The sequence below is a fragment of the Mustela erminea genome, chromosome 10 (assembly GCF_009829155.1).
Source record: "Mustela erminea isolate mMusErm1 chromosome 10, mMusErm1.Pri, whole genome shotgun sequence".
Taxonomy (NCBI): domain Eukaryota; kingdom Metazoa; phylum Chordata; class Mammalia; order Carnivora; family Mustelidae; genus Mustela; species Mustela erminea.
In genome coordinates, this window is record NC_045623.1 from 81,038,356 (window position 1) to 81,062,362 (window position 24,007).

At 48.3% G+C, this 24,007-nt stretch overlaps 2 protein-coding genes across 4 annotated transcripts; one reads left to right on the top strand and one right to left on the bottom strand.

Moving 5' to 3' along the window:
* Positions 1–344: 344 nt before the first annotated feature.
* On the bottom strand, positions 345–15,586 carry CDCA8 (cell division cycle associated 8). Of its 3 annotated transcripts, none has more exons than XM_032302488.1 (11): positions 15,487–15,586; positions 15,207–15,319; positions 14,959–15,087; positions 13,122–13,162; positions 9,722–9,794; positions 7,475–7,557; positions 5,985–6,049; positions 4,825–4,920; positions 3,597–3,723; positions 2,741–2,827; positions 345–1,714 (listed from the first exon to the last, which is right to left on the bottom strand). In XM_032302488.1, the coding sequence occupies exons 2-11, from the start codon at positions 15,301–15,303 to the stop codon at positions 1,670–1,672; spliced, it is 843 nt and encodes a 280-aa protein (XP_032158379.1). In that variant the 5' UTR covers positions 15,304–15,319; positions 15,487–15,586; the 3' UTR covers positions 345–1,669. The 3 variants fall into 3 exon arrangements, with proteins under 3 accessions (XP_032158379.1, XP_032158378.1, XP_032158377.1); XM_032302487.1 differs by having other exon boundaries at positions 15,207–15,344; positions 15,487–15,582; XM_032302486.1 differs by having other exon boundaries at positions 15,207–15,585.
* An 11-nt stretch (positions 15,587–15,597) lies between these two features.
* On the top strand, positions 15,598–21,162 carry C10H1orf109 (chromosome 10 C1orf109 homolog). Its single transcript, XM_032302489.1, has 5 exons — positions 15,598–16,055; positions 16,232–16,506; positions 18,442–18,621; positions 20,183–20,301; positions 20,463–21,162. Exons 2-5 carry the CDS (start codon positions 16,232–16,234, stop codon positions 20,498–20,500), a joined length of 612 nt encoding a protein of 203 aa, XP_032158380.1. The 5' UTR covers positions 15,598–16,055; the 3' UTR covers positions 20,501–21,162.
* Positions 21,163–24,007: the final 2,845 nt, after the last annotated feature.

Sequence of the window (24,007 nt, forward strand, 5' to 3'; positions counted from 1 at the left end):
AGGGAGAAGCATGGAAACTGTATTATCTGTGCTCCTGCTTTGTTCCTGACCAATAAGCCTTGACTCAGTGTGTGAACTACGCATAGCCTAGATTTTGTCCTCCCATGTGTCAATTTCTTGTGAACAAAGGTGTCGAGGGAAACCTACTTGGGATAGGTTACCTATGGCCTGCAGGTTGGGGTGAGGGGCCCCTTCTTCAGGTATCACAGAGATTCTGCTACGGGAGAGGTTTCTGTATCTTCTGAGGGAAGCAGCTGCTCAGAGGCCCCACTCCAACAGCTTCAGCTCCCAGACGGCCTCTAATTCCAGGTAGCGCAGCTTGCAGAGGACAGAGAGGCTGAATATTGATTAAAAACAAACCAACCCACAATTTATTGAAAACGGGTACCTTTCAGTAGCCCTAATTACAACAGCTTAAAAGATGCCATTAATCAGGAACACAATATGCACAAAAGTCTCAGGAAAGGGAGAATAAAACAACTTGAAAGGAATACAACTGCAACAGGACTGGATTGCTAGGAGGGTCACAGAGCAAAGTGACACGGAGTAGAACACAGAGCCACACAGGAGAACACGGGGCCCTCGAGCGTGGGGCAGGACCTCCTGAGTTTCCGTACTTTTGGACCACATCTCATGATTCGTTGGGGCGGAGGTGCAGGCTGGAGCACAGGGACCATGGGGCGGACTCTGAGTTAACTAGCCAATGCCCGGAGCACAGGCCAAACATGTGGAATGAGGCCACCAGGCAATTCACACCTGCCCCCCAGTGAACCCCATAAGAGGAAGTGCTCTCTGTGAAGTCTGTGGACCTGGCAGGGACCACTGGACCACGGAGAGCTTAGAGATAGTTTCTCTGCAGCTGGTCACGTAAAACCCTAGACTAAACTAAGCCCTAGAATTCTCTATCCAAATTCCTACCATCTAGAGAGGTAGAGGTGCCAGACGTGGAAGCTGCCTCCAAACCAGTTTTTGGTCTTCGGTAAAGAGATAAATACAAACCCCAGTTCCATAGTCAGCTTGGAAAAAACTACTGCGCACAGCGGGCGTAAGATCCTGAAGCCCCACTGAATACCCACCACCGCAGAAAGCAAGGCTGGGGCTGGGCTGAGATGGGCTCTGCTGTGGCTACTGCTGGGACACATCCCATTCTGCTGTCCTGTCCCCATTTGCACGGTTCCTCCCATGGCCCAGAGCTCTCACTGCTTTGAGCCTAAAACTCCCAGCCTCAAGCAACACAGAGCAGAAATGCCAGATGCAGAGGGTACTCTGAGGAGGGGGAGCAGGTGGTCTTCCTGGGAACCTGAGGTTCTCTCCCGTCACCTCCACTGAAATAACGGCAGGATGGCGAGGAGGCTGGGTTACAGGAGGCAGACGGCAGCAGCTCTGAGAGCAGGAAGGAGAATTCTGCCAGGAGAGTGACAGGAAGTTTCGACTGCATGGATGCAGCAGGCAGTCGGGTTGGGAGGCGTGAACAGCAAAGCTTAATCTAACCGATGGGGGAGCAGTGTGTCTCCCCGCTTCCCGAATTCTCCCAGAAGAACACCACTTCCTGCTCTGGAACTTCACACTCAAATAAACAGTAAGCTGGAAGGGAAGAAGTCTCTTCAGGGTCCTGGAAGTGTCCGCAGAAAGTCCATCCCGTCAAGCTCGGTTCCTTGGGGCAGCAGCCTCATTTGTGAGTCCGTATGCTGCTGCAGATCTGGGCAAGGCGGCTCTACAAAGGAAAGGGGCAGGTCACTGAGAGAAAAGGCCACTGACCATGCGTGCCTGGTAGCCACTTGATAGTCACCTGTGGGACCCGGGATTTGGGGTGGGCAGGTCTGAGTGGATCTCAGCCCTCCGCAGCTCTAGCTGGATCACAAACTAACTGTTCTGAATGCCCACTCCTCATCTGAACACGGGAGTAAAACAACACCTCAGATGAGCCAGTCGTGCTATGGGTGCAGATGAGAGAATGAACGTCACTGGATCTGGGCCACTAGGTATGTGTGGGCCCTTGACACTGGGCCGTGTGCCCTGGATGTACCCTTCACAGATGCCCCCAGAAGGGGGGTCCCATCCACCGCCCGAGACGGTGCTGACTGGACCACGGAGACCCATCTGACCAAAGCTGAATCAATTTACGTTCCCTTCTGAGAACTGAAGGGGCGACAAGAAGGGGACAGTCAGTGCTGGGCATCAGAGCAGCGAAGTCAGAGTTGGGAGTGCGGCTGCCAGAAGTCACAAGCAAGCCAGTATTGAAGGAGAAGGAACGGAGACCCAGGGCCCCCTGGAGGAGGTTCTCTGCCAAGAGGGAGGGATGGAGGAGCGTCGCAGAAGCGCATGCGTGGGCTTCAGACAGAGAGGCTACGGGAGCACCAGAATGGAGCTCCACACACTGTCACTGACGGTCCCACGGCTCCAGAGGCCTGGCTGTTCCGCGGTCTCGGATTCTGCAGGACTCCTTGGGCAAGCCCCTCCCTCTCTCCCTCCAGGAAGGTTCCTTCCCCGGCAGTCAACCACGCCCTTGCATAGGGCACCAACTGCCCCAACTGAGGCAGAAGTCTGAGTCTGCGGTGGAACTGCAGCCCGGGAGACACTGAAAGGCAGCATCAGTCCAGGGACGCAAGTGCTGCGGGGTAAGGAGAACAGCTACCGTCCCTTGGGGGAAGAAGACAACACAATGCTAAGTGTGAAGCCCAGGCGGAAAGACAATCCAATGTACAGCTGAACTGAGCAAGGGGAGGGTTACGAGACTCACAGAGAGTTTCTTGATGTTTCCCAAGGCCTCGGGGTCCAGCTGTGCGATGTCCATCCTCTGCAAGTCACTAGCCAGCAATCGCATGCTCTGTGTGGAGAGCGGGGTACGCTCAGTTGCCATGTCCCCCGGGGCAGGATCCTGCACTCAAGGGCCCACTGTGCCCCAGGGGTCCCCTTGATACCCTGCACTTTGGGCAGGGGGAGCGGGGGCAGGCAAGGCAGTTAGGAGAGGTGCTTGCCCTGAGGAGATAACAACAGCAGTGTTTCTCACTGGCCCGCGGCTGGCTCACCCAGGCTGGGACTAAGGGCAGGGACATGAGCTTAGAGGGCCCTGCAGACACAACTGAGACACACCTTCCCTCCCTCCTGGGAGCTGACGTCTGCAACTTGTTCCACTCAGCTCAGGGCAACTGGGCTCAGCCCGAGTCAGAACCCCTCTGGCTTTTCCAGAGTGGGAGACACAGTTAATGCTCCCCTTTCTAGAACGCACACCCTGCTGCTCCTTCCTCTGCACTCCCTTTAGGGTGTCCCTTACTGTCCATGTCATGTGCCACTAGACTTGACTGTGAACCTATCTCGGCTACTGAACGCATTCTCAAGAGCAGGAAGCACGTTGTCTACACCTGGGGGGAGCCACAACGCAGGTGGGCAAATGTCAGCTGATGAACAAAAGGAACACAGAGCCCGGCAAGGAGCCCAGCCTGGGTGAGAAACCTGGTTCTGAGTCCTGTGGAAGTGTGCGCGTCAGGACCCATGCAACCCAAAGGACTGTGGGGATGAGAAGTGGGTGATGGGCCAAGGAAAAAAATGCCCAGGGAGCTGCGCGTGGTGGCCCGGCCGCCCTGTGAGACGCTCACCTCTCCACCGCCCACCGGCACCGTGAGGAAAACCTCTCTGCTGTCTGCAAGGGGGCTGCCATTCACAGAGACGTTGTAGATCCGCTCTCTGGCTGCTGGGGTCCGTAAGCCCGGGGTCTTGAAGACCCTGTGAAGTGGGAAGATCTCTGTCAAGATGGCTTGGCAGAGTGAGTGACACAAGGTGCCATGAGCTCTTCCAACGCCCATCTGGCCTCAAGCTGTAGTTTTCAAATCCTGCATTTCTAAGAAGGCGAGTTCTAAATTTAGGGCAAAAAGTCTTTTTAAACAGTAATGACTACACACAGCTGGAGAAGGGAGCTTGTAATGATCAAACACACATCTAGCCAAAGTTAGTTCTTATCCATGGAAATCTTAGGTCCCAAGCTCTGCATGGACACCAGTCATCCATCCATCCAGAGCCAGAAATAAACTATGGTTAATGCACTTCCAAGAGTGGCTAAGTGCTTCCAGCAAGAGGAATTTTCCAGGGTCAAAAAAGGAGGATTCAGAGATTACATCATTATATTAATTCCCAAATGAACTTTCTCAAGACAGTTAAAATCCTGCTACCTGTTTTTCTCTAAATGTCTCTTGTTTTACGTGCATATGAAAAAACAGTTCAAGACTGGGAATTAAAAGAAGTCTTTCTCCCTCCCTCTCCTCACCCCAGAGATTCTGACTTTCAAATCCTTAATGCCTTCCAGAAACATCCTCTGTATAAACACAAATGGGATCACTTAGGACACGCTGTCATACAGCACGCTGGGAGGGGCCCGTGGCCACGGCGCTGCTCCGTCAGCACATAGAGTCGCCTCTTTCTGGCCCCAGAGCATCTCCTGTCCAGTTGACCAGCCGGTGGAAGAGACTGGCTTCCAGCCTGGGTCACGTCAGTCTCCCCAGTGTGACGTGGTGCCCATCCACACTCTCACCAAGGATACAGGAGGGTACCTACCCATTTCAAAAAAGGGCTGAGCAAGAGTCCCTAGAGGCCTCCTAGTCCTCAGAGGCAGAATGTTCTCTGCCTCTCATCAAATAAAGACTTATTCTGTTGCTGAAAACAGGTGAACCTGCACTTAAGGGAGAAGCAGACGCTCAGAAGCCCAGACAGTTATCCTCTTCCAAGAGGCCTTGTGGGGCCAAGGAGCCGTGTTTTCCCATTAGCTCTTCTTATGGACTGAGGCGAACTGGTGGGCTCCCATCAGACGCAGGGGCTGCCCCCATTACTCACCTCGAGTCAAACCTGGGGGTTAGGCCTGGGGTTGGCTTCACCATAGACAACTCCAGCCGGCCCACAGCTGGGGTGACAGTGTTATAATGGCTTGACCTGTGGGTAAAAAGTGGCCATTAGGAGTGCCCGGGTGGCTCAGGAGGTTAAAGCCTCTGCCTGCAGCTCAGGTCATGGTCTCAGGGTCCTGGGATGGAGCCCCACATGGGGCTCTCTACTCAGCAGGGAGCCTGCTTCCCCCTCTCTCTCTGCCTGTCTCTCTGCCTACTTGTGATCTCTGTCAAATAAATAAATAAAATCTTAAAAAAAAAAAATTGGCCTTTACATCCACAGGTCACACCTGGAGGGCGCTGACCATGTGGCTATGTCTCGAGTGCCTCGCGTACACCAGCTTGTGCAGCTCTCCCAACAACCCGAGACACACAGCTGTGATCCTCATTTTCAGCCACAGAACTCGAGTGTACCGACTCCAGCAACTTGGCCAAGGTCACAGAGCCAATGAAGGGGGAGCCAGAGCTCTGAAGCTGGGCAGAAAGCCTCCAGAGTCCGGCCTCTGAGTCAGGATGACAGGAGGAAGAGACACCTTCTCCACACCCCGAGGGCCCCTCAGCCGGAGCTCCTGCCCTCTTGCTAGGCAGCCACCACTGCTCAGGGAGTGTCCTTCACAGACACACATCCCAGCCACTACTTTCTAAGCTTCTTGAGATGTGGCCCCCCGTTCCCTATCCCAAATGGTTTAGCAGGGCCCAGCATAATCAGTTAAAGTCCACGGTGATTCTTTACTGATTAGGAAACAGGTGGACCATCTCAAGGAACAACTGTAGGTAGATGAGTCACTTTGTGACTGGCCCCAGGGTTGGGGGGGGTGCTCTGCTCGTGGGCTGTCAGGCAAATGCACAAAATATACAGTCCTTATGATAGGTGTCTGGTCCTCACTCTCTCTGGTGCAATTAAAACAAACAAAAAAGGTAGGAGAGAATAGAGAACATGGGCAGAACTGGAGAACATGTTGGGTCAGATCATTTCTAGAGGCCCCTCCGGCTTGGAGATTCAAGTTCTATTCACGCACAGGCCACAAAAACCCTTGCACCCCGTCTCTGCCGTGATGGATGGGGCTCTCCAATAAAACCAAAACACACACGGACATTTGGAAAAGTCGTCACCTTTTGCTTTTGCCTCTTCCTTGTATGGACTGGGTTCTCTTCTTGGATGGAGGACACCTTTTGACCTGGATTCACAATCAAATGACACTGTGGTTATAAGAAGCCCCAAAAAGGGGAAAAGGAGGACAGGTAAGAATAGGAGGGGACGGGGGCCAAGTCTGGAAATGTGAAGTGATGAACATGAGCTCTATCTCCCGGAAGTGAGTGCCGTAAGTAAGACGGAACACAGCGGGTGAACTAAGGACGTCCACAGCTTTGGTCTTCAAAGTGGACAGTTTTGGCCAAGATTAAAGATAAATCTCTTAAACTGACTGTAGCCTGGCCAGCCCCCATCATTCCCCCATGCAATGCTGCTGTGAAGGTCACTCAGGCCATCCTGGAGTGCCCAATCTTCCCCGCTGCTCTGGCTGTCCCTGCACAGGCTGCTGTGTAAGCTTTCCTCCAGGGACCTGTCCTCAGCCTCCCCCTCCATGCCTTCCCCATACGACCTCATCGATGCCCACACTAGGAGTCAGTGTGCCTCTCAACCTCCTACTTCTCCCTGAATTTCAGGCTGAAATTTCAGAAAAGGATGGACCCTTCAACGTGTCAGGGAATTGGCACCACGGCTGCTCGCCTTCACCGGAACCCAGCACCCTCCTGTGGGCCGCCTTCCATGGACGAGGGGCACCTAGGCTAGAAACCGATCGGGTATCCCTGCTTCCTCCCTTCCTCCACCGGTCCTGCTCACATGTGTCAAAACTATCCCTTCTGGGGCGCCTGGGTGGCTACATGGGTTAAAGCCTCTGCCTTTGGCTCAGGTTATGATGCCAGGGTCCTGGGATCGAGCTCTGCATCGGGCTCTCTGCTCAGCAGGGAGCCTGCTTCCCTTCCTCTCTCTCTGCCTGCCTCTCTGCCTACTTGTGATCTCTGTCAAATAAATAAAAATCTTAAAAAAAAATCCTTTCTCTGTGTATAGCATGAGGGCCTCAGTTTAAGAATTACAACAGCCTCCCAACTAGTTTCCTTATCTCTGGTTTTTCCCCTCGTCCATTTGTCACTCAGTGTGACCAACCTGATGAAATGCAAACTTCTGAGCTCAGCACACAAGGTCATTCATCTTCGGGCCCTCCTGTAGGCAGATCACCCACAGCTTATAGCCCTGTCATCCCCAATGGCTTCCTGTTCTTTAAATGGAACTTGAGGGAACGTTCCTATCTATCTCCTCCTGGGCTTCCCCGCCCTTTCTTCTTCAGCTAGTGAAATCCCCCTCACTTTTAAAAGTCTGGGTGTACCCTAAGCGGGGAGGTAAAATTTGATAGCTTCCTCTTCTGCGTTCTATGTGCTGTGTACCCACTTCTCGGAGGGCTTTCATATGAGCCATTAAAGTGGTTCTTCTCTGCGAAACAGTGAACGCTGGTGGGTCAGGGTGGGGCACCGGGGACGTTAGGTATTTTTGTGTTTCCCTGTCCCCCGTCAGCTCCCAGCCCCAAACACAAGTGGCAATTTACTCTTGAAGTTTGAAGATTCTTTTTCTTATTTTCTTCTTCTTCTTCTTCCACTATCATTTCATCCAATTTCATTATCTTTCGTGCTGTAAGAAACAGTTTTAACAGAGTCATCTTTCTCATAGGAGTAAATTTTCATGCATTCATGTTTCTTGGAGGAAATAAAACGTATGAAATCTTTGGCTGTAATTAAGAAATAGACTTTGAATATAAACAAGATGACTTTTTTTTTTTTTTTTTTAAGAGAGTTTAGACAGAGAAAACTAACCAAACTGATTAACGAAGCCCACATGATGCCCAGCATCCCGCTGAGAGTGCAGACGCTGGACTCGGCTAGACTTGAGCGTGAGGCCTGGTCCTAGCACCGCCCAGGTCATGGGGCTTTCACTGCGCTGCCTCAGTGTCCTCATCTATAAAAGGGAGTAGTCACTTCACAGGGACAGTTCTTGCACACTCCGCAAGAACAGCATCTTTGTTATTTTTGTTCCTATTTCCCCAAACCCTAGAATTGTGCCTGTGAGTGTTTAAGTATCTGCGGAATGCATGAACATAGAGCTCTTTTTTTTAAAGATTTTATTTATTTATTTGAGAGAGAGAGAGAGAGAGAGCATGAGAGGAGAGAGGTCAGAAGGAGCAGCAGACTCCCTAAACAGCAGGGAGCCTGATGCGGGACTCGATCCTGGGACTCCAGGATCATGACCTGAGCCAGAGGCAGTCGCTTAACCAACTGAGCCACCCAGGCGCCCACATAGAGCCCTTTTGACAATACGGGACATGTGTCATAAGAATTATTTATGGGGCACCTGGGTGGATTAAGCCTCTGCCTCTGGCTCAGGTCATGATCTCAGGGTCCTAGGATCAAGCCCCTCATTGGGCTCTCTGCTTGGCAGGGAGCCTGCTTCCCGCCCCCCTCTGCCTGCCGCTCTGCCTACTTGTGATCTCTCTCTCTGTCAAATAAATAAATAAAATCTTAAAAAAAATTATTTATTACAATATTATTATTTACATAGATTAGAAAGCTTTCTAAGCACCATAGCTGTTTAGTGATGAAAGTTAGTGTCTCACTGCTAGCTCTATACAAACCCGAGCCAAACAATCTTGAGCAGGGATTCCAGAGATAATTCAGGCATCTGATCATGGGGGGTATGGTCTCAGACGGGACAGCTTTTTAGCTTTTTACTTTCTGACACATTAAATAATATATTTATCTTTTTTTTTTTTTTTTCCTTTTTGGAACTAGCTTATAACATAGACAAAGCCCAATGGTCAAGAGGGCACAAAGCCAAGTTTTACTGTTGGTTGACTTGGATCCTGTGTGTCTGTTCCCACAGGTGAGATCAGAAGACCCCCTCCCCCACCACTTGAGCAAGACTGTGGAATCCAGAAGAGAAATCAGTTTTCCCCAAATGTGGAGACAACCCAAACTGAACTAACACACTATAAATATGCAGCCAAGGATCTCCAGGCACACTCGAGCCCAGTTCTGTCGTAATCTCACCAAGGCAGCACTGGAGTGTGACACCGGCAAAGTGAAAGCTCCCGGTCTCTTCATGCTACGAGGTCATTTGACGGAAAGCAAAATGGACTAAGAACTGGGCCTTGTTTCTGGCCCTCCCCTGGGTCAAGATCCAGGCCCTGGGTCAGGCCTCGCCTCACAAGAAGTGGATGCACTGAGCTATGAAAGCTTAATGACAGTGACACAAAGTCTGTAGTAGGGCTCATCCTGTTCCTGCTCCATGATGCTCACGGGTCACGACTGGGTTTCCCAAACATGTTCCCTCTGGGACAGCATTTCTCAGAGTGTGGGGTGTGAGAGAGGGATGATTTTCTGCAGCAGGTCACTGAGTCCAGGAATGTGAGATGGCGCCCGGAGGATACTGGTCCTTTCACAATTCTCTCTCAACCCTTCTGATCACATGGGGGTGCCTTGGCGGGCCTCACCATGTCCCGTAACGCCTCTCAGTCCTGCCACCCTCTAACTGGCGGAGCCAGGGGCAGTCATGCTTCCCACACAGCTTTCCCTCTCCTTCCACTCTCACTCTTGCCCCCACAATGGCCGGCAGTTTGCTCACTATCAGTCCTGCATATGCTGAACTCAATGCAGCGGCCAAAACCACATTATCAGATTTGCAAGACCCAGGACTAGGCATTAGAAGGAAGAGTACCTACCACTGAAGCCTCCCTGAGCTGCCGGCCTGCCACCTGGCCTCCACTCTCCCAGTTAAACAAGGGGTTTTGAAAAGTACTCACTTTTGGCAGATTTCAAGGGTGTCTGAATAGCTTCTGCTGTTAGTCGGTTTATTTCTGTGATATCCAGGTCCGCCTGTTGCCAAGACAGCCAGAAAACACCAGGCATATTCCATCAAATATCGGGAATATTTTAAGACTCAAAACAATTAATTTCAAAAACACATTATTTATTACTTATAAGACTGTTACGTACTAGTTATAACATGATTTTAGTGAGCTCCTATAAATGCACTATACAACCCAAGAGCTAAAACATTGCTGACTACTTGCTTCTAGCTCTGTAGTCTTTCCTGTTCTATTTCCTCATCTTCTCCCAAAGGTGACCACTATCATTGCATCTGCTTAAAAGAAAGCATGTTTGTGTGGGTTTTTTTTTTTTTTTATAAAGGTATATGTGCTTAAAAAACATTTTATTTGGTTTCGCTTCTGCCGCTTCTGGCGTAGTTTGTTTTCACTGTCATGTAGCATCCCACTGTGTGACTCTTTCACAATTAATTTCTCCAATCTCCTGTCAACAGTCTTTTGCTACTCTAAACAACTTCTTCATGTGTCTGATGCACATGTCCAAGTTTCCTCTTGGCTGTACACTCAGGGAAAGTGGTTGCATTTGATTATGTCCCGTTGGCAAACAATACAGGTTGCTAATGACTCACGTTCTCTGCACTTGGTGCTGTACTAAACTTTTCTCTTTTTTAAAGTCTAGAGAGTCAATCAGGTTTTCTGTTGCACCCACAGGCCCTTCAAAAAGGCTTCTAGTTATCACCGTTCTAATTAAATGTGCTCCCATTGGTGACCACCTACGTGAATGAGAATAGCTACGAGCAGGCATGATTCTCTGCCTTTTCCTGCAGGACACATGTAAGTATCAGAGGAGGTGTTACAGACTAGGGATGACAGGTTTCATCTCCAGACTGGTAGGGAGTCCAGGGAGTGTTCGGAGGAGCATTCTGAGGCTGTCTAATCTTAGCAAGAGACAGTGCTGTAGGAGCTTAGTAAGGTCTGGAGTGGTCGATGGAGTGGATAGTGGCCAACTAGGTGCCATCTCTAGAAACAACTTGCATGTTATGAAGGTGTCGGTGGTGGCAGACCACTGATTATCTTTGCGTAGAAGAGTTAATAGGCATAAGACTGATATCCATAGAGAGGCCTATTTGCATGCATGGGCTTGCAGCTTGCATGAGAACTTGGATTTCAGGATTCCCACCATTCCCTGGTTAGAATGGCTGTCTGGGCCTAAGCTTTGTACAAACAACATGGCTTATGCTGCATACCTGTTTTACTCCTAGAAGTCTGGAATTTCGGTACATACTAGGCAGACGATGCCAATGTGACAAGCCCCCAGTGAAAATCCTGGGTGTTGAGTCTCAAATAGGCTTTTCTGATAGACACCGTTTCACGTGTGTTGAATTAAGGCGTCACATGTGACTCCACTGGGAGAGGACTCTTGGGAGCTTACACCTGGTTTCCTCTGAACTTTGGCCCAGGCACCTTTTCCCTTTGTTGATTTTGCTTTATATCCTTTCACATAATAAATCACAGCCATCAGGAGGACTATATGCTCAGATCTGTGAGGCTTCCTGGGAGTGGTCTTGGGAGACCCGCACATACCTAATCATTATGAACTTTTGTGCCAAAGTATCATTCCCTTCCTGAGTTCTTTTTTTTTTTTTTTTTAAAGATTTTATTTATTTATTTGACAGACAGAGATCACGAGTAGGCAGAGAGGCAGGCAGAGAGAGAGAGAGGAGGAAGCAGGCTCCCCGCTGAGAAGAGAGCCCGATGCGGGACTCGATCCCAGGACCCTGAGATCATGACCTGAGCCGAAGGCAGTGGCTTAACCCACTGAGCCACCCAGGCGCCCCCTTCCTGAGTTCTAATGCATATTAGCTAAGGCTACAATTCTCTTGACTTGGTGTGATGACACCGGCTATTTCATATTACACTAGAAGCCCTCTGATTTGTAGTTCTGTATGTCTAATTAATTAAAATGAGGGTGATACATTAGCTAACGAGTATAATTCATATCAGAGGTAAGTCCTTTGAAACACCAGAATTGGGTGTGTGGAGGAGGGAACATGTTACAAAGAAAGAGAAAGCCAGAACTAAGAATGTTTTACTAGCTCTTGATTTTACTTTTCAGTGATTCCCACTCCTCTCCTATAATATTCATCTCCAAACTCTTTCCTGACTGAACAACTGACTCTGAAACACCTTTAACTTCTGAGGCAGGTGGAGATCTGCCATTCAATGCTACCATGTACCCTGTGTAGTCAGGTCCCTTCAAACCCTGAGATTCCAAGAGATCCTAATAATGCAGAAAAGGAGGTAGATTTTTGGGTTCACTCTGTAAACCTGATGAAGGTTATAATAAACATTCTCTCCAGAAAGATAACAAATGCATGTATGTATGTGCATTGTTTTTGTCTGATTTTAGAGTGCCTAGGGTCTCTGTTAAGACCATTATGGACTAGTCCCCAACACTGTATAACAAAACTTTCTGTAAGGGTAGAAATGCTCTACTTCTGGGCTACCAATATGTAGTCACTAGTCACTTGTGGCTGGTCAATATTTGAAATGTGATTAGTGTCTCTGAGGGACTGAAGTTTTAATCTAATTAATTTTAATGGACTAATGATTTATTTATTTAATTGATTGATTAATTTAATTAATTCTAATTGATTGATTGATTAATGGTGGCTATTGTATTGGACAGTACAGATCTAAAATGTGAACTCTTTATTTTGCTTCCCCATCCGACTGTCTTCAATCCTAATGCTGATGCTGGGATGAAAGAGGTGAGAGAGGGTGAGGAATCCCGAGAGTCCCAAATAAGAGCGAAGCTTCTAGAGGATGACGTGATAAAACAACAGTCTCAGGGGACCTGGCTGGTGCGGTTGGTTGAGCGTCCAACTCTTAATTTTGTCTCAGGCTGTGATCTTGGGGTGGTGAGTTCGAGCCCCATGTCTGGCTCTGACTCAATGCAGTGTCTGCTTGAGTTTTTCTAACCCTCTCCCCCTCCACCCTTCTCTCTCTCTCTCAAATAAATAAATCTTTATAATAAAATAAAAATAAAACAACAGTCTCTGACACCTAGCAGACCAGGCTGTCAGGTAATGACCCAGGGGCTTAGAGGGACTGGGCTTGAGGCTTTTGCTTTGCCTGAGAGGTCAGGGCGGAGAGCTACAAGGAACCTGCCCAAAACAGAATGCCTCCCTCTGCAGAACTTGATAGTATTTGGGCTTCACAGACTCAGCCTTTGACAACCATAGTTTTGCAGTTGGCACAAACAGGTCATGTTCCCTAGGAGCCCTCTTCCATGGTAAACACCCACTGGTTGGATTTTGTGATGGGATTAAACTTAAAAACTAACCATAGTTCCAAAATGGGACAGATCACTTACTGTTGCGGCCTCTTCCAGCGCCTGTTTGCTTCCTCCAAGGGCTTTGAAAAGAACATTTTATTTAGTTACTATCAGATCTTAATGATAAACCATCTTCCCATTAGCTGTCTAAAACTGGACTAGATTAAGCCCTGGCTTCAACACTCAAGGCCCTTTGTAACGTATTTTTTCTCCACACCTGACTGGCCGCCTTATAGCATATTCTAGGTCCCACCACACCAAAGTCCTTATTTCCCAGATGTGCCACCGTCTCCCGTGCCTCTACCTCTCCTCACTTATTATTATTCTCTTTACTGGAAATGCACCTCTGCACCCAGAAAATTTCTAATTTGTCTTTCGAAACTCAGTTCAAACCCCAAAGTCTTTATTTTTCTATGACAACAGGTTGCGGCAAAGTGCTGAGCTAGTTGCTCAATTCTCATCATACCAAACAACTACTCAGAGCTGTTTAAGCATCCTGCCATCTGCTGCCTTGAACTAAACTCCTTGAAGACAGTTTTGGGCAAAATTATGGCATAGGGTGGTTATGCAGCTAGTGTGTGTTGAACGAAGAGGTCTGTGCAAGATTTAGATGTAGAATAAAGTTAGGTTAATCCTCCTTCTAGAAACTCTCATAGTGTCCTGTAGAACTGTTAAGAATTCACGCTTTGAACCAAACAGATTGCTTGGGTTTAAACACCCTCTGCTACTCACTAGCTTATGAGACCCTGAGCAAAGTAACTAATCTCTCTGTGCCTTAATTCTGTCACCTGTAAAAGAGGAGCAATATTAACAATGAATACCTTTGTTGTGAACATAAAGTCAGTTAACATATGTAACACACTCAGTACAATACCTGTCTAGCTCATATAAACGTACAGCACTAGATAAATGTACCTACTGACCTCTACTCTTTCCCTTTTATGGTACCTATGATTTTGACTATCTAATCACATGTGCATTTTTAAAACGACCCTCCTCTACTAACTTGTAAGTTCCTGAGGGTAGGCAAGGTCTGTGCTATTTCCCAAAGCACTTTCAGCCCCTAGTACTGTGACTGAGACATGCTCAGTGAATATTTGTAGAAGCGTGCAAATAAAAGGGCAAGTCAAAGAATCATTAAATATCTATTATTTGAACAGAACATGCATTTCTATTCAGGAAGGAGTTGATATAATAGATAATAATTAGGAAAAGTAAGGGTAACCCAGCAGAAAGGATAGCCTCTTGCATGTCCTCGGACGTTTAACGAGGGAGTGGAGAACAGGTTGCAATTTTTCTCCGGCCAGAAAAACTTGAGCCCTTGCATGTCACAATTTGATTTGCTCTTTTTTTTTTTTTTTAATTGACAGGTTCCATAAGATGCAGAAAGCACTGCTTGGGGGTTATCCTCCCATCTGAGCTCTGGAAACAAACCAAGTTGTTCTTTTATTCGTCTTTAAATGATTGTATAATATAAAGAGAGAGTGTTTTGTGACACATGAAATTCACATTTCCATGTGTCCATAAATACATGTTCCTTGGACACCTACATGCCCATCCATTACAGCTGTTTTGGACCTAGAACAGCTTGAGGTGAGTCGCTGCAACAGAGAACCCTCTGGCACAGAAAGCCTAAAGTATTTACTAGGCAGTAAATTCTCCTTTGGAGAAGACGTTCGCCTACCTGGGCGGGGTGTGTGTGTGTGTGTGTGTAGATGACGTTAAGTTCTATGCACAAAGGTAAAGCAGGGAAGAGAGATAAGGAGCGGGGGAAGTGGTAAGGCTGCAATTTCCTAAAGTGATCATGAGGACTTCACTCAGGCGACCACAGAGGCGCCCCGGGGCCCAGGCCTGGGGGGACGGCAGCAGCTCTTACCGAAGTAGTCTAGCCAGTTCATCTCGCGCAGCGCCTTGGGGAGCCGCAAGATCTCGATGTTGTACAGGTTATCCATCTCCTTGAGGAGGTTCTGCCTGTCCGACTGAATTTGCTTGGATCGTATTTGCACTGCGAGAGGGCAGAGCCGACAGAACACGGGTCACCGGCCGGCGAACGGGACCTGGAACCCTGCTGCCCGCACCCCCAAGCCACCGGCACCCAGCGATCGCCCCGGGCTCCGCCCCTACCTTCGCGGTCGAAGTCCCGAAGAAAGGAAGCGAGCTTCCGGCTCCGAACCGAGTTCGTCTTGGCCACCCGACTGCCGCCCTTCCTAGCCGGAGCCATGGCGCTTGGGTGGAGACTGCGGGGAGCGGGGGATGCAGCCACTGGGAGGTCAGCGGCCGAGGTCGGGGAGGGAGAGTAAGGAGGCCGCGGAGGAGCGGGAGAGGGCGGACGGGCGCCCCACGGAGCTAGTGGGGGCGCCCTGCCTTCGAAGGCCCGAGCATAAAGGTGTCGCGAGGCACGTACCTGCGGGTCACCAAACGGGTTGAGAAAGATCTCGCCGCTCCAGCTGAGGGGAGGGAGCAGCTTCGTGCCTAACCGGACGTGCGGCCGCCGCCACCAAATTCAAACTGCCACAGGCTGACCAATGAGAAGTCGCCGTCTTAGGAGGGTCCCACAGCATCCAATCACAAGGAAGCTCCGCGGCCAGGCCGCCGGTGCACACGTAGGACTACAGGACCCAGAAGGCACTGCGGTCTACGACAGACGTTCGCGACTCGACAGCCGTACTGGGGGCATGCGCAGAGAGACCGCGGGCTCCTGGTGGCGGCACAGACGGGTCCTAGGACTTTGATGGCGTTAGCTTTAAGTTTTCCTGCTGGGTTAGGGAAAACGACCGGCACTTTCCAGGAAAGGAGACAAGAGTCCGGCTCTGGAAGTACGGGTTCGGAGACAGCGCTTCGGCCCGGGGAATCCGCAGTCTGAAACTGGAGACTACCCGAGCCGCGCGGGCGAACCGAACCGCCTCCGAGGTCTGATCAGGCAACCCTTCAGGAGGTGGGAAACCGGGCCCTGCCTCCGGAGCCCCCCTAAAGGTAAGACAGCACCTCGCGTCAGGACGTCCTGTGGGAAGGGATACACAGCCCGCATCGTGAGGAGACCCTGGTTTGGCGGAACTTCACCTGCGCCCGGTGATCACTGGACTCGCTACTTCCCCTGCCGAGTTAAGACCCTAATGCTTCCCGCCTCCTTTCTGTTTTTATCTCGGCAGATGACTCAAGACCAACCTTGGCTTGCTGTGCAAGAGGCCCTGAGGAAGTGCTTTCCCGTGGTGGAGGAGCAGCAGGGCCTGTGGCAGAGCACCCTGGGGGACTGCCAGCCCCTCCTGGCCTCCCTCAGCAACCTGGCCGAGCAGCTGCAGGCGGCACAGAATCTGCGGTTTGAGGATGTGCCTCCACTTCGGGCCTTCCCGGACTTAAAGGAACGGCTGAGGCGCAAGCAGCTGGCGGCTGGCGACACTGTCTTGGACAAGTTAGGGGAGAGGCTGTAAGAATTCAATGCCGCTCCTTCTTGGCGGAAAGATTGAAAAACTTGGTGTTTAATAAGTAGCTAGGATCCGTCAGAAGAGTATTTTTCCCTTTACTTGAGAACACGGTATTTGGAGGTGTCTCAGCCTTGCCTCCTTTCCATTTGTTGCAATGGGACCTCTTATCAAAAAGTCATTTCATGGGGTACCTGGATGGTGCAGTCAGCTGGCCTTCCGCCTCTTGGTTTTGGCTCAGGTCGTGATCTCCCAGGGTGAGTTCAGTCTCGATACTGGGCTCTGCACCCAGTGCGGAGTCTGCTTGAGACTCTTTCTCTCTTAATTAATCTTTCTTTGAAAAAGTTATTTTATGGCATTTCCCTTGTCATGTAAGGCATAACAGTGATGGTCTCAGTAGAAGTTACAGTGGAAAAAAGAAAAGCAATCGAAAAAGCGAATTAGTCCTCTGTAGTCTTCTTTTGTCAAAAGCAGCGAGGAATTGTACTTTAAACTTAGTAGTGCTAGAGCTAAGGGCTTTATGTATATTCTCATATAAAATATTTTCAACATCTCTGATTTAACCTCACTTAATCCCATTTTGCTGGTGAGGAAACTGAGGCTCAGATTGCCTATGGACACACAGCTAGTAAATGGTAAAGCTGGAAGTCTAACTCAAGTTTGCCCGACGCCAAGGCCAGAGTGTTCAACCTCCATTCTGTTCTGCTGTACGTTGGTGTCTCTGTGCCAGGCATAGTACGTCTCTAAACTCTTAGTATGCCTAAATGAGACCCTCTATTTTAAAATTATAAATATTGAGGATAGACAAGAGACCTGGCACTTAGGCTTGCTCTTTCTTTCTTTCTTACTTATTTATTCTAGAGAAAGAGCACCAATGGGGACGGGGGCAGAGGAAGAGAGAGAATCTCAAGTAGATTCCCCACTGAGCACAGAGCCCTACTTGGGGCTCCATCTTATGACCCATGATATCATGACATGAGCCAAAATCACAGGTCAAATGCTTAACCAACTGAGCCACCCAGACGCTTTGCATATAGGCCTTTCCTTGACCAGAACAAAAGAAGTTTCTAGTGTATATAGTCTGTGCTGTAGACTAAGGGGAAATGGGTATATATGGGGACTTTGTATATTCATTTGTACAAAATAAGCACCTATGGGATGCCAGGCACAAGGTGCCGGGAATATAATGATGAACCAGACTTAGTTTCTTAGTTGATTAGAAGAGAGATGATTAGCATCAATTAAATTACGTTGCAGTATGTTCTGAGGTAGTGAACTCTTATTTCAGCTGATGACCTATTTTTGTGTGAGTATTGGGCCGTTATTTTGTCTAATTTTTTACCTGTGAGTCAAAGCCACACATTTTGAAAGTCACAATTATAGGTTAGGGAATGCTTTGCCCTTTGGGAAGTTGTGGCCTTCTTGGTGGCTGGGTCCCTTGGAGTCACCAGTGGAATAATAACTATTGACCGTGAGTTAGGCACTTCCCTAAGCACCTTATGAGCATTATTGCATTTAGTCTTCATAAGAACCCTTTCATTGATTTATTCATTGTATTTGTCATTCTATGTGCTAGTCTCCTGTGTTCTAAGTACTTAGGGCATGCAGTGAGCAAAACGGATCATTTTTATACATGATTGAGAATAAGTAACTTTCTAAGGTCTGCAGTAGTTATGTGCACCCAGAGCAGTTTTTCCATTGGGACATTTGGCAGTATCTGGAGACATTATTGATCGTTACAACTTGGGGAAGGTGGGGGTGTGGTGTGCTCCTCTCATCTAATGGGTAGAGGCCAAGGATGCTACTCCGTGCCCTAAATGCACAGGGTAACCTCCCACCACAAAGAACCATCCAGGTCGACATGTGAGTGTGCTGAGGTTGAGGAACCCTGCCTTAGGCCTTTCTCATGATGTGGTCTAACAGGAGACTTTTCCCCTCAGAGCCACCCTCCTCAAGGTGCGGGACACCGTCAGCAGGCACGTGGAGCAGGTGTTTGAGATCTATGAGCAGCACGCAGACTCGATCGGCATTGATGCTGTCCTGCAGGCTTCGGTGCTGAGCCCGTCTGTGGCTGACATGTTGGAGTGGTTGCAGGATATCGAGAGACATTATCGACATTCGTATCCTTTGCACACGTTTCAGACAGTGTCCAGAGCTGCTTCAGGAAGTCTTTTTAATTTCAGTTTTCACGAGATACAACTGTATGGTAGGGGTCAGTTCTCCTTGGTCTCTGAGCTTAGAGAAAAATAAAGCAGGCCGAGTGGGGAGTGAGGGTGGAGTTGTGATTTTAAATAGGGTGGTCAGGAGAGGCCTCACAGATAGTGACATTTAAGAAAAGACCTAAAGGCAAGGGAGAGAATCAGGTGTTTTTTGGGGGAAGTGTGTCCCAGGTAGAAGAAATATCACATGCAAAGACCCTGGGGTAGTAGTGTGCCTGATATGTCCTGAAAATAATGTGGATGCCACTGGGCTAGACTAGAGTGAGGAGGGGGACCATAATAGGAGACATGGTCAGAGAGATAGGGCCAGACTTTGTAGGGCTTTGGAGGTCTTTGAAAGGATTTGACTTCTGCTCTGAGTGAGATGGAAAGCTATTCAGAGGTTTTGAGAAGAGGAGTAACATAATCAGCCTGTGTTTTTCACAGAGCTGCAGCCAACAATACTGAGCACTGACTACATGCCATGCCAGGTGCTGTTCTAAGAATGCCCTCATAGCCACTTGTGAGGTGCTTTGGTGTTTCCTGGGTGCTTCTTGGATTTTCCTTCTCTATCTGCACTACCTCTTCCATAGTTTCTCGCCTCTCATGTGACCTATTGGTCTGTGCAGCATCTTGATGGGGTTCTCTGTCTGGCTTCTTTACCTCTGAGCCAGCTCCAGCTAGTGACCTCACTGCGTCCTGCAGACATCTTCATTCTGCCTGTCGCTTACATCGAGTTTTCAGCAGCTTCCATGGCTTATAGGCCAGAAACCCCACTTTGGTCTTCAGTGCTCTTCCTGTTCTGGTTCAACCTGCCTTCTCAGCCACCTTTCCTACTGCTCTACGCACTGTTCCTTGCCGGCCAGATTGGAGGATTTCCTCAGCGCTGAAACCAATCCATGCTTCCCCACTTCTGTGCCTTCGATTATGCTCTTCCTACCAGCCAGAATCTTCCTGCTGCTCTCTAAGTGGGAGATATGCATCCTCTGAACTGCCACACGGTGTCCTCTTTGATGTCACTGACATTCTCTTTTTTCAGTTCCTGGTTTTTCCCTCACCGCAGTGAGATCCTAGGTGGTTGGGGCCATGTCTCATCCCTCCAGCCCTGGAGCACTGGGAGTGAGGAGGTGCTCAGTAAAGATGGGTGGCATAGGTGAGTTCTGCTGCCGGATAAATGGAATGATAGCCCCTCTTCCGCTCCTCGAGCTTCCTGTAGCTCTCCCCAGGGTATTTTCCCCCTTCAGCATATTGCATTTGCTTTTTTTTTTTTTTAAGATTTTATTTATTTATTTGAGAGAGAGATCATGAGCAGGGGGAAGGGTAGAGGGAGAGGCAGAATCCCCACTGAGCAGGGAGCCTGATGTGGGACTCAGTACCAGGACCCCAGGATCATGATCTGAGTCAAAGGCAGATGCCTAACTGAGTGAGCCACCCAGGCGCCCTCATTTGCTTTTCAAGCAGTTAGTCCTTAACTTCAAGGAAGTTACCTAAAGAGAAAGTACCTCCTGTCCTCGGTCCAGTGGGGAGACTTGGCAAATATCCAAGCTTTGCCCGAGGCCTGGAACCAAATTTCAGAAGATGAACACCAAAGCCTTGTACAAGGTACTGGTTTTCATTTACTCCATGTCTGCGTTCTGTCTGTGTCTCACTTCTTTAGAAGCATTACAAAGATGCCCTTGCAGTACCCCTGTATTTTTTATAAATCGGGTGTTTTATGTTCTCTGGAGAGGTGATATGCCAGTTTTTCTCTCTTCCTATTCCAGATACCCTGTTGAAGGTTTCCTTCTTCCTGGAAGAGTAAGGAAGCCACGTGTGTATCAGCAGACTAGGGGGACACAGTTGCAGACTGACATTGGTGCTTTCTGGTATGGTAACCTGACATACTTGAAAAATCAGTGCCTAGAGCCTGAGGACTGCCTTCTGATGCTGGGGCCTCCCTGTGACGTCACGGCTGAGGGCACATGGGCCACCCCTTGCCCTTTCGATGCTCGGCAGTGGAAAGAGGTAGAGAGAGAATGCAGGAAAGGTGGTGCAGGAGAACAACGGGGCAGGAGCCACCGCCGCAGAAGTAGTAGGGAAGGAGAGGGCAGGGAAGGGAGTGTGGCACCACCCTCGGCACCATCCGAAGCTCTGAGCTTGGTTGACACCCAGGCCTGTTCTGTGTATTTGTGCCCGTACCTGATTACTTGATGGAAGGTGATTATTCTTGATGATTTAAAGGAATAAAGGTGATAATTGATGGAAGACAGTACAGATCTTTCTGGACTTACAGTGAGGTTACATCCTGATAATCCCTTCGTAAATTGAAAATACTGTAAGTCAAAAATGCATTTAATACCCCTAACCTACCAAGCATTAGCCTAGCCTACCTTAAATGTGCCCCAGAACACTCACATTAGCTTACATTTGGGCAAAATCATTTAACACAAGGGCTTTTTATTTTATTTATTTATTTTTTTGAAGATTTTATTTCTTTTTTTTTTTTTTTTTTTAAAGATTTTATTTATTTTTCAGAGACAGAGGGAGAGAGCGCGAGCGAGCACAAGCAGACAGAGAGGCAGGCAGAGGCAGAGGGAGAAGCAGGCTCCCTGCCGAGCAAGGAGCCCGATGTGGGACTCGATCCCAGGACCCTGGGATCATGACCTGAGCCGAAGGCAGCTGCTTAACCAACTGAGCCACCCAGGCGTCCCAAGATTTTATTTCTTTATCTGTCAGAGAGAGAGCACACAAGCAGGCAGAGCGGCAGGGAGAGGCAGAGAGAGAAGCAGGCTCCCCGCTGAGCAAGGAGCCCGTTGTGGGACTCGATCCCAGGACCCTAGGATCATGACCTGAGCAGAACGCAGCGGCTTAACCCACTGAGGCACCCAGGCGCCCCAGGGGCTTTTCATTTTACAATGAAATGAAATGAAATGTTCACTATCTCATGTAATTTACTGAAAACAGAACAGCTGTTCGGGCTTCACATGGCTGTATCGGTCGTTTACCCTTATGATCTCTGGGCTGACTGAGCTGCGGCATGCAGCGTGCCCTGTTGGTGCCCAGCGTCATGAGAGAGGTGCACACTGCATGCCGCCAGCCCAGGAAGAGATCCACATTCAGTATGTGAAGTATGGTTTCTGGTGGATACGTATTGCTTTTTGCACTGTTGTAAGAGTTGAAAAATCCCACGCCCAACCACTGGAAGTCCCGGCAGCGCATCCCTGTTTTCCAACTGCTGTGGCTCCGAACCCTCAAGTCGACTTCAGTTTCCAGAGCCCGCCACCAGGGGGAGGTGGTGCAGCATGAGTTATGCTCAGAGCTTTGTCTTAGAGGAGTTGTCCCTCTCTTCCCCACCCACCTCGTCTGGGAGTAAGTGGCTGGGGAGACTGCTGAAATGACAGGGGTTTTAACCAAAGCTGGCGCCTGATTTGCCACATTCCTCTGATCTTGCAGTAGCTGCATGGTGGGAGAAGACCACCCAGAATCGGGCCATCAGGGTTCCGTTTCTGAAGCCCAGTGCCTTCATCTGTGAAATGGTCGGGCACTTCCAGACCTGTCAGCTTCGGGGCTGTGGCAGAATCTGGGTCACTGGATGTAAAGAGGCTTAATAAAGAGTATAGATATTTTTAAAATGAAGATGACTTTTTTCTTTTTTTCTTACTATAAAAGTGATATTAATGCTTTTTAAAAAGTCATAGGAAAACTGTAGAAAAAAATGTAACTTTAGAAAAGTATGAAACAAGCTACATCAGAGATATTTTGATATATAGCCTTTCAGTGTCCATAATCGCACATTTAAAAAGACCCATATATAGTATCTTTGACATACACTGTTACTTAAATAATCTTTTTTTTAACACAGTTTGTCCATCTTTTCATATCTGTAAAAATAGCTCAACACAATTACAGTAGTTACCATTACACACATATACCGTTTTATGAATGTATTAGAGCTTTTATTTTTCCAGATTTTTATGTTTCTACCTGTAAAGATAATACATTGTGATTGTGAAAAACGAAAGGATTACAGAAAGTGGCAATGTATACTGTCTACTGTTTTTAACAATATGATAGGTATTCTTCCAGGAATTTGAAAAAAATGTATCACATCCATAATAATTGTAAATAAAACTTAAAAACATTTGGGTATCAGGCCTTATGATGTGCTCTGGGGCAGATGAAGGAGATCCCCAGAAAGGTTTATAGTTCAACCAGGGAAAGATTTAAACCGGGGTCTCTTAAGTTCTAATGTGTATGGAAATCACTGGGCTCTTGTTAAAATGTCGATTCTGATTCCGTAGGCCTGGGGTGGCAGCGCACTAGATTCTGTGTTTCTCACAAGGCCTTGGGTACTATCGATGCTGATGATCCTGGGACCAGACTGAGCTGAAGAGATTGAAATGGTAAAACAATAATGAAAGTATTTTTTGGAGGGCAGCGTGGAGGGTGGACAAAATAGGTGGAAGGGAGTAAAGGGTACAAACCCCCCACTTACAAGTTATCGGAGGGTAAAAAAATAATGAAAGTGTTATATTTGACATTAAACAAAAGAGAGGGGACATGTGGGTGCCTCAGTCGGTCAAGCAACTGCTTTCAGCTCAGATTGTGATCCTGGGGTCCTGGGATCAAGTTGCGCATCTGGCTCCTTGATCAGGGGGGAGCCTTCTCCCTCTCCCTCTGCTGCTCTCCCTGCGTGTGTGCTCACTTGCTCCCACTGTCTGATAAATAAATAAAATCTTTAAAAAAGAAGAAGACGAGAAGTGATAACTGCTTGTCAGAATACTTCATAGTGACAGTGACATCTGAATTTGGACTTGGGGATGGGGAGGAGTGTAGGGCATTCCATGCTGAGGGGACAATCTAATAAGCAAAGGCAGTGTTTGAGAAAGATTGGAATCCAGCATGGATCAAAAGCTTGTTGTGTACCAGGCACTGCGCTTGTTTGCTTTTATCTCCTAAAACTGCCAAATATTAATAGTCCCACCAAGCAAGTCACTACGGTTCTTAAAGGGCTGGAGGAATGGCTCCCTAGGGTGGCCTGGAGCCCAATTGTGAAAAGCCCCAAAGGCCTGGCTTGAGAGTGTGTATTTTGTTCTACAAGTGGGAGGGGTGTGTGTGTGTGTGTGTGTGTGTGTGTGTGTGTTACAGAGCTCTTTAAATCCTGACCATAAATAGATACAAGGATTTACAGTGCTTCATAATAACTATGTATTACTTAAATATCACTGTTTCTATTTTGTTCATTTTTTTACTTTTAAAATGCTATCTTTTTTAATTGTCCTTTTAAAATTAAAATAGATTTATTTTTTGGATAAGTGACACATTCACA

Excerpts from the sequence above, each read along its gene's own strand:
- C10H1orf109 (XM_032302489.1), top strand. The coding sequence starts at position 16,232 with ATGACTCAAGACCAACCTTGGCTTGCTGTGCAAGAGGCCCTGAGGAAG. Across the intron at positions 16,507-18,441 it reads GACAAGTTAGGGGAGAGGCT|AGCCACCCTCCTCAAGGTGC; the intron begins GTAAGAATTCAA and ends TTTTCCCCTCAG. Across the intron at positions 20,302-20,462 it reads ACACCAAAGCCTTGTACAAG|ATACCCTGTTGAAGGTTTCC; the intron begins GTACTGGTTTTC and ends TTCCTATTCCAG.
- CDCA8 (XM_032302488.1), bottom strand. The coding sequence starts at position 15,303 with ATGGCTCCGGCTAGGAAGGGCGGCAGTCGGGTGGCCAAGACGAACTCG. Across the intron at positions 4,921-5,984 it reads GGAAGAGGCAAAAGCAAAAG|GTCAAGCCATTATAACACTG; the intron begins GTGACGACTTTT and ends TTTTACCCACAG. Across the intron at positions 1,715-2,740 it reads GAAACATCAAGAAACTCTCT|AGCCGCCTTGCCCAGATCTG; the intron begins GTGAGTCTCGTA and ends TTTCCTTTGTAG.